The sequence below is a fragment of the Phascolarctos cinereus genome, unplaced genomic scaffold (genome assembly GCF_003287225.1).
Source record: "Phascolarctos cinereus isolate Bilbo 61053 unplaced genomic scaffold, phaCin_HiC Scaffold_9;HRSCAF=440, whole genome shotgun sequence".
Taxonomy (NCBI): Eukaryota; Metazoa; Chordata; class Mammalia; order Diprotodontia; family Phascolarctidae; genus Phascolarctos; species Phascolarctos cinereus.
This window is the reverse complement of record NW_027556402.1, coordinates 170,932,911-170,942,642: the sequence shown is the minus strand read 5'-3', so window position 1 is coordinate 170,942,642 and position 9,732 is coordinate 170,932,911. Positions and strand designations below refer to the sequence as shown.

General features: G+C 39.3%; 1 protein-coding gene across 1 annotated transcript; it reads right to left on the bottom strand.

The window, feature by feature from the left end:
- Positions 1-645: 645 nt before the first annotated feature.
- Positions 646-9,686, bottom strand: CCKAR (cholecystokinin A receptor). Its single transcript, XM_020989814.2, has 5 exons — positions 9,386-9,686; positions 8,438-8,692; positions 6,088-6,349; positions 3,612-3,739; positions 646-1,915 (listed from the first exon to the last, which is right to left on the bottom strand). Exons 1-5 carry the CDS (start codon positions 9,495-9,497, stop codon positions 1,383-1,385), a joined length of 1,290 nt encoding a protein of 429 aa, XP_020845473.1. The 5' UTR covers positions 9,498-9,686; the 3' UTR covers positions 646-1,382.
- Positions 9,687-9,732: the final 46 nt, after the last annotated feature.

Sequence of the window (9,732 nt, the reverse complement as noted above, 5' to 3'; positions counted from 1 at the left end):
TTAAATTTTGTAAATTAGAGGAGGTAGAGAATTTTGATTTTCCCCACTGACTTTTCAAAGAAAAGACGTACCCTGGAGAGCACTCTCCAACTGTTGTTGTGAAGGATTACAATAAGATTACACTCTAGGAAGTTCCAATAGTCATTAATGATCCTTTATTTAACCATAATGAGGATAACAAAGGACATAATGTGTTACTTTTGTAAATTCTGTTTACCCATACACAGAGAACTAACAAGGACACAAAACACATGTCAACAGCACTGTTACACAAAGTAGTTTCTATCTTGGGCTCTAATATGCTTGGAGCCACTTTTGATTATTCAATATACTGTGGACCCCCTTTTATCTTGGAGTTTCTTCAGGAAAATATAGGAGGTCCCTTTGATAGTAGAAAGTTAAGGGAAAGCAAAGGAACTTGTGTATCTCCCACCCCCGTAGGCAGGATATCACTGGGCCATGGAATAGCAGAGTAGCCTATGACACAGAAGTATTGTAAACTAATTATTTCAGCATATATAGTCCCTGCAAACTTGTGGCATTTTACAGTCCCAGTATTATGGTGACAAAAGAATACATTCAAAACATCTCTCTCTCTCTCTCTTCTCTCTCTCTCTCTCTCTCCTCTCTCTCTCTCTCTCTCTCTCTGTCTCTCTCTCTGTCTCTGTCTCTGTCTCTCTCTCTCTGTCTCTCTCTCTGTCTCTCTCTCTGTCTCTGTCTCTGTCTCTCTGTCTCTGTCTCTCTCTCTGTCTCTCTCTCTCTCTCTCTCTCTCTCTCTCTCTCTCTCTCATTTTTCAGTAAGTTATAGAATTCTGTTTCATATACAATGTTCCTTAGGCCTTCAAAAGAGCACAGCCATGGGACAAAAACTACACAGGACAGAAAATGACCCAAAGAACTTCCTCTTTGAGCTCACTGAAATGATTATCAATACTGGTTCACAATAAGCTGGAGGTAAGGGGGTATAGTGTATAAATGACCTTAGTATATATTTCCAGGGACTCTGTAACTCTACATTAGAAGAAGGAGAAAAAGCACAGGATACAAAGACAGGACATGTTGCATGGAGATTTTGACACATAGAGAGCCTTCTGAGGGACAAGTAGGTTCCATGTCTCCTTTCTATATTTGGACTTGGCAGCAGCAGTCATGGTAACCGAGTTCAAGTCTGATTTCTCACCAGTTCATTTTCTTCTTTTTTCATTGGTAGTTTTAGTTGAAGCAATCCTTTGCCTTCAAACTGTCTTCAAAAGTGAGTGACATAGCAAACAAAGTGGTATTCCCTCTATGCATCCCTGATAAGATGAGCTGACCGGTGGGTTCCACTACAAATACACCCCCCTCTCTTCTTCCTCTTCCTTCGGTGGGAACACGAGAGCAGCTCATGTGGGAGGTACAGAGACGCTCATGTGGCTGTATGAATACCTGGTCAGAGATGCCCCTGTGGTTCTTCCATCTTCCTCGTCACCTACTTCTCCTCTCATTCCTGGAGGGTTTGGATGAGGGCAACAGGAGAAGGTAGACAGGAAGCCTAAGCGGAAGCGTTTGTTCATGAAGCAATAGATGATGGGGTTCACACAGGCAGAGGTGTAGGAGAGCAGGAGGATGAAGGAGATGGGAGCTCCAGAGAGGAGCAGCTCAGCAGAGGCTGTGTCGTAGGCCTTCCAGGCATTTGCACTGTAGATGGGCATCCAGCAGAGGAAGAACAAGATCACAATCACAATCAGCATTCGGATCACTCGCTTCTTGGCCATCAGGTTGGCAGCTGAGTTACTGCTCCGGGCTCGGTCAGTCTTGACACTGCTGCTGCTGGACAGCTGTTGCAGCTCCAGCTTCTTCCTCTTCTTGGATTTCTGCAGGTAGCAGCCATCGCCATCTTCATATCTGCTGCTACTGCCCGTGCTGGATTTCCTTTCTGGGTGTATAAGTGGGTGCGCATGACTTTCAGGTTTAACCATGCCATGGCTGAGAGAAAGCTTTGAAAGAGTCTTAGGCATATTAAAAGTGGCAGAGGCCAAATTTACACCAAAGGACTGGAAATAGAACTTTAGGCATGCATTTATATGAATAAGCATGTGTTCCTGTGCAGCCTTCAGATTTAAAGCTATGACTTAAATTTGAGCTATGATTGTAAAGATATCTGATACCCATACAACATTTCAGCTTTCCCCAAATATTTTCACATGTGCTATTACCTTTGATTCTCTCAACACCATAGGTTAGATGACTTTTTCAAAGTCCTACTAAATAACTTTGAACTATACAGAACATATTGTGTTTATTCAAATTTCCTCATTTCTGTTGATAGCATCACCATCCTTCCTGTCACCTAGATTTACTACTTTGAAATCAACCTGAACTCTCCCTTTTCCCTCAATTCTCATATCAACTTACACCAATTCATATCAACAAAAAGTCTTATGTCTCCTATCTCCACAGCATCTCTCTCATCTATCCCTTTCTCTGAACTCACATAGCTTCTACCCTGGTTCAGAAGCTCATCACTTCTTGTCTGAACTATTGCAAAGGCTGACTGTAGTTCCTCCTCTCCATTCTATCCCCCACCCAGCTGCTGAATTGGTGTTTCTGAATTACAAATCAAACCATGTTTTCTCTGTACCAAAAATCTTCCATAGTTTTTTATTGCCTCCGAGATAAACTCTTCAGTGTAGCATTTAAAGTCTTCCCAATCTCTCAGTCACCTTTTGAGTCTTAATATTTTTGTCTTATATTCTATGTAAAATTGTAAAATTATTTTATGTTCCAGTAAAATTGACCCACTGGATGTCCCCATTTTATGACATTGCTTCTGCTGCCTCTGTGACTTCATACAAGCAATATCTAGAATGCATCCTTTCCTTGCCTCTGCCACATAGAATCCCTAGCTTTCTGTGATGTACACCTGAGGTACTATTACCTTCCACACAAGGCCTTTCTTTATCCCCCATTCTTGATATTTTCTCTCTTGGAATTATTTCGTATTACTTCATGTTTAATTGGTACATGTTGTATCCTACAGTAGGATGTGAATGAACTCTTTGAGGGCAAGAGCCATTTTCTGTTTGTCTTTGTATCTCCATCTTGCATGGTACTTTGCACATAGCAAGCTCTTAATAAGTATTTAGTAAATTGAATTGAATTTGTGGCTTAAAATTCAATTTAACAAACAAAGCACCTGTCTATGCACAAAACCCCAGGTTAGGTGCTCTGGACTCAGAGATGAATATGGCAGTCTCACAGAGTTTATAATCTAGAAGCGAAGGGAAGTCAAAGACAAAAATGTCCATAATCCTTATAAGGATGTAGTGAATGCATAGAAGAGGTACAAAGTGAGAGATCAGCCTAGTGATTGATTGGGAGGGCTTCATAGAAGAAGTGTCACCAGAGCTAGGCTTGGAAGGATGGGAATGATGTCAATAGGTAGTCATGCTGGGGGTGGGGGAGAAAGCAGAGTGTAGTCATTTGTAGGGAAAGTTATAAACTTAAAGGTGGGAAAATGTGATTCAAGTTATAGGAATCAAAGGGTTAGGGGGTATATGTATCTGCTTAAGTTAGAGAAAACTTAGAGAATTTTTGTCATTTTTCAAAGTACACACGTGATTAATAGTTACCTCTAGAAGATTTTCTCTGGCTGGCATCAAACTTTATTCCTCGGTATAGTTCCAAAGAGATTAATCCATATGCTACCATCATCACAATTCCAGGAATAAGAAAGAGGATGAGAAGCAGGAATGTGTGCCTGGTGAGGTCATAAAGAAGTTCATAAGACATCATATAGCAACTATATTGCTATATTGTCTCCACAGTGGTCAGATTGACATTTATGGGGGTAGCTGGTGGCAAAGTAGGTGGAACACTGGACTTGGAGTCAGAAAGATCACAGTTCAAATTTGGCCTCAAATACTTACTAGCTATATGATCATGGGCAAGTCACTTAACCTTTCTGTCTCAGTTTTCTCTTTTGTAAAATGGGGGTACTGATAACAATTTGCCTCCCAGGGTCATTGTGAGGATAAAATGAGATATTTGCAAAGTGCTTGGCCTAGTGCCTGGCACATAGTAGGGAGTTAATAAATGCTTGTTAAATTTTTTTAAAATGTAGGAGTTCAAACACATTTTGTTTTCTCTGCTATAGAAGAGGCCCTCCTAATGTTACTTGCTGCACTTTATACCCATAGCTATTATCTAATGATGCCTTGATTGACCAGGATTCTCGGAATGGGGTGTTTTATTTCATAGAACTTTTTGGTTGATTGAAGGTTAAGCAAAACTTTCCTCCATCCTTTTTTGGGGGGCGCATATGTTACTACAATGAATGAATACAATTTCTTGCCTCAGTAAATGTAGGATAATTGATGTAAATGAGTCTCATTGATAATTAAGGACATTTCAGGGTGTCAGGATTATCATTCTGAGCACTAGTGCTCAGTGTACAAGACTGTCAATGTAGGTAAAGATGGTGTGTGCATTAAGGATGGAGCTATACTGATCCCCACTTTTTAAAAAAAATCCTCATGTCTTCTTCTTTTTGTGCCTCTTTCTCTTAAAAATTAAGTGCCTTCTCTCTTCCCCTTCCAACCTCCATGCCCTATAGTCCTATTCTGGTTAATTAAGTGCCTTGGTTAGTCATATTCCAGTTAATTGAGTTTGATTCTACTTGATTTAAGCATTATAGCTTAAGCAATGCAGCCGGTGGTCATCACGGTATGGGTTCTGTGTCTTCATGAACCCAAGTGCCTGTTTAAGAATGGGAGAGAAATAAACACTGAGGAGTCTGACCAGGGCTGCATGGAATGGAAGTTATCTCTAATTCTGTAAGAACAAAGGACCCTTTCCACTGCTGCACTTTGAGATTTATGTTTATAGAAATGCAAAATGTTTATGTACGTTTATGGAAATATAAAATGTTTACTTGAAGAAGGAATGGAACAGTCCAATCAACAGTTAACATCAAGTTTCAGAACAGCCAGTATTGATTATAGTAATAAGAAAAAATGAACAGGAACATCTCTTGCTTTAATGACCTGAAGGAATAAACATATCTTATTACCGGCTCATAACATTTTGGTTAATTCCTTGTCCAGGCGACCAGGCATGCATTTCTTCTCCAGTTAGAGTCTTTCAAAGAGCCTTCCCCTAGGACTCTCTGGTTTGCTTGAAATCGTTTTGTGGCTATAATATTATTATTATTATTAGACAAAATAAAATTGTCTAATTACAATAGCCATGGTCATTTGTCCCAAATAAGGCAGAGAAATCAAATGCCTCATTAGGGAAGTCAGAGTGCCTCAGTAGCAACATAATAGTGAAATTGACTACAAATTTAGACTGAGGGATTTAACGTAGCTCTTACCTTGCCACAAACCACACACAGTCCCTTTGATCTCAGTTTCCTCATGCATGGCATGGCATACTTGTCAAAGTGATGCTGCCTGAACAAAGCTATGCATTCTCTAAACAAATTGGAATCCTGAAGAACAGCAGGCCTCTCCTTTACAAGTCTGGTCCTTTAAATCACGTGCCATATGGTAAGGGTGAGAGATTAGGATATAAAATTGTCAAGGGCATACGATGGCTTAGCCATCTCTCTTCAACTGGACAAATCATGTTTTGATAAGATTCCCCATCAAGCCTTGGAAACATCCTTGATGTTTGTAATGTAATAATTTTTTTCCCCAGTGATGTTCAGTTAAGAAGACAAGAGCTATGGAGGAGTAGAGGTAAGGGAAGAGGAAGAAGATAAGCTAAGCCAAGCTTTGAATAATATCTGAATCTCTAGCACCCTAATTCTGAAATGCTCTTTGGGAAAGATGCTGTGGGGACTGGTCTCTGCTTGATTTTTTCCTTTGGTTAGAGAATCTTAGGGACCTAGAGAAGTCATTTGCTTCATCTTCCTGCCTCGCAGCATAACCACATTTAAATCAGCCCAGAATAAAACTTGTCTATCCTTTCTCAAAAACCGAAAACACATTTTGGAGGAAGGCAGGCACCCAAACTCACTTTACTTCTGCCCTCCCTCCACTATTTCCCAAGTACGTGTTTTCAACAGTGCGATAGGATATGATATCAAACTGTAAAACAACTTACCAGGACTGTTGCATAACATCACTTGGCAACAGAAAGCGACACATATTAGCTGTCTGGTTGTTATATTTGGTAAAGGGAACCAAGTTGCTGTAAATCGGATATGGCGACATGATAGTAAAGGAGAGACACCAAGTAGCAGTAATCACCTTCAACGCATGGGACTTCGTCTGCCAGACCCTTGACTGCAGGGGCTTGCAAATTGCACTGTATCTCTCTAGTGATATGGCAACAAGATTGAAAGTGGATACACTGACGGAGATACCTAGGTGTGGAACAAAGAAGTAGGTTAAACTGGTCCTGAACTTTAGTATCCCCTATGTGCTTAGATAAAGAATCTAGGGACCGTATCATAGACGGTAGAGGAATCTACCTGCAAACGCAGAGGACCAGGAAATCATATTTAAAACTGGAAGGGAACCCTGCTCATTTTATAGAAGAGAGATTAAGGGGCACGTGTTCAGAGTCACACAAGGTAAATATCAAGCAAAGATTCAAATCTGGGTCCTCTAGCAGCTTTGAACTACACCGCAGGGCTCTCTTATATCTCTTCTAAAAGGAAAAATGCCTGCTGAAAATTTATCATTCTTTATTTAACTTAATCTAACTTCCACTGGGCATGAAGGTAGCCATTAATTAACCACTAAGGGGATGAAATACATACCACAAAGTAAAAATGGCTTTTGAGCAACAGGAGGAAAAGTTTGTGAGTTTGTTCACCTGGAGATTCTAAGTAGATCAAATTTCAAATAATTCTTTCTTTAATTTTAAGCATTAACTATTGAATTTGTAATGGGTTATTAAAGCAAAAACATGTAAAGATTCTAAAATACTTTAGAATTCTGGGTTCAATCCGTGGCTTGAGTCCTACATGCTTAAAGTCTCTTAGGTAAGATTAGGTAATGATATCAAAGTACTGAATATGATTCTATCTTTTTAAAAAATGTGGTTGAGCATAATAAAAAAAGCTTAAAGATTTATGGTTTTACATGATTCAACTTTTACTTTAATTCATTTTTTTCCTCCTGAAAAGCTCTTACTAATTTAAAATTTTCTGATTTAAAAAAATTAGCCTAGGGCAGTGGAGCTCCTTTAAAATATTTGTTTTTGGGAATTGAGCTAATACTCACCTTATGAGACACACTGCGATTTAATAGGATCTAGTTTTAGAAAGGTGATACAGCTGAGGAAATGTGGTCTGGTCTACAATATAGTTGCATCTTTGTTTCCTAGGTATCTACTGTCACCATAGGGATGGTCCACAGATATGTACCTCATTTTAATTTTGTTTTTGTTGGCTATAGTTAGGTTTACTTAAACAATGCTATAGTAATAACAATCTCTTATCTTAACATCACACTTTGAATTTAACCGTGATTTAATTGCAACTGTTTTTTTCCTGGCTTGCAGGACAGTCATTTATCATCATTTTGTCAGTACAGACGTCAGCTCTGTTGATTAGGACATAATTAAGGCTTTTAAGATTTCTGGTGTCTCCAAACTCTCTTGGCATGATACTGCACAGCAAAGTTTACAGATTTGAAGGCACAGCCTCTACCTTTTTAATTGAAGAGGCTAGTTGACGGAGAGATGGATTGAGAAGTGAATATTAAGCCAAGTCTCTTAAATGTGTTTATTCCACTTGGAGATAATCCTAGCAATAAGCAAAATTAGGGTTGGTTATTGGAACCTCTCAGAATCTCTTACATGATCGTTTTTTGATGGACATGGGCGGACTCAGACAGCCCACCTTATAAGCATGGTGGTGTCCTCACTACACTCAGAAGTATATATTTGGCTTTCCCACTAGTCTTGGACAGCTTCCCTTCTCACTTCTTTCTTGGAATGGTCCCAGAGGGCCCAGAAGAATCTGGAAAATGGACTCTGAGAAAAGAACCTGTAAATATATATATACACACATATAACATGTTTTATACTAATCCGCCCCCCCAAAACCCCAAATAAACCTATGACTTAAGTCGTGATTAGATAAAAAGCACTTCCTCTGAAAGGTATGGGGCAACAAGCAGCTCTAGGAGTCTTTGGGTGCTGTTATTGTTGTTTTAAGAAATGGAAAGAAGAGTAAAATGAGTGTTTTCCACTTTTGTTTGTTTAATTACTTCTATTTTCAGTGAATAGGATGGACATACTTCAAGATCCTAAAAGTCCTTCCTTCCTTCCCCTGTGCTCATACATTCCCAGGCAGCTAGCATTCAAACAGCTGCCTAGATGACTCCTGTCCTCTTGAATCTTTTTTTTCCCCTTGGGCAACCAGCTTTTCTCTAGAACTGGCCGAGTGCAACGTGATAGTGTTTAGGGTGAGCTAATGAAATGTTGACATAAAGCCACTTACCCATGAAATAAGAGGTGGTCTTGCAGACAGCACTCCCAAAAATAAAATCCTTGAGCAGGTGAGGAATGAGATTGAATGGCATACAGAAGAGACAGAGCATGAGATCGCTGACAGCCAGGGAGAGCAAAAATATGTTAGTGACTGTCCTCATCCTCTTGTTTCGGATCAGCACGGTGATTACCAGAGTGTTCCCCAGGATGCTGAGCAGGAATATCAGGGAATATAAGAGAATCTGAACCACTGGCTGCCAATTCACTGTGTCACAATAGAGAAGCAGAGCCATCAAAGACTATAAGAACAGGACATTAAAAGCTTTGTACCCCAAGTGAGCCCAGACTTTCTATTTCCTACTTTTTTGGGGGGCAAGGGGATTAATTCAGTAAATCACTAAACCAGTGCATTTATCCTTGTACTTGTAATACTTTTTTGAAAACTAAATGGTGAAAGCTCAGGGATGAGCTTGGATCCAAAAGGTTCTTTTGGGAAAGAATCGCTTTGGGAAGTATTTCTCAGGAATGAGCTATCTCAAATGAAGGGTACTGGCATTTTGTTTCCAGCTTCCTAAGCATTTATTTACCATGAATCATTTCTTCACATTAGGCTTAAATAAAGAAAATCAGATTGCTAATGTGGAATAGAATCATTTCTTTAAGCTTGGAACTTTACATGTTTTCAGTCTTGCCAGTTTTTTACACTCCTTCTACAACCCCCATCCCATTTTCTCTCCCCGAAATCATGGATGTTAATCTACAACTCTTCAATCTAGAAAAGCAAGGAAATATGAATATTTGGCTTGTCTATTTCTCTTCCAAACTTCTAAAAAAAATAACAATTTAAAAAGATTTTACCTAGCCTAGTCTTAAAGTATACTTATTATCCTTTTATTCCTGGGCTGATAATTTCCCCCTTCAGATCAATATTCCTGAAAAACAGATCTTTGGTACTTACCTTTGGAAGGATAAGGTGGGTCCAAGCAGAAAAATGTCTCATTTTCAAGTCCAAGTTCACAAGGAGGAGTAATATTACTGCCATTCATAAATAGACTATCAACTATATCCATTCTTTCCTCTCTCCAGCTTACCTGTCTTCTAAGAGGAATTAAAAATGTGTGCAGAATTACTCTCTATTCATTCCTATAATGATCGAAAATTCTTCCCAAATAAAATCTGCCTGGAAAAGGCAGAGATGAATTAATTTCCAGGTAAGTGCCTTCTCAGCCATTCCTGATGGTTATTCAGTTCAGGCTGAAAAACATTTGTACTAGTGTCAGAGGAGGCAGACATATGAAAGCACAG

Excerpts from the sequence above, each read along its gene's own strand:
- CCKAR (XM_020989814.2), bottom strand. The coding sequence starts at position 9,497 with ATGGATATAGTTGATAGTCTATTTATGAATGGCAGTAATATTACTCCT. Across the intron at positions 6,350-8,437 it reads GACCACCTCTTATTTCATGG|GTATCTCCGTCAGTGTATCC; the intron begins GTAAGTGGCTTT and ends TTCCACACCTAG. Across the intron at positions 3,740-6,087 it reads GATGTTATGCAACAGTCCTG|GCACACATTCCTGCTTCTCA; the intron begins GTAAGTTGTTTT and ends TGACCTCACCAG.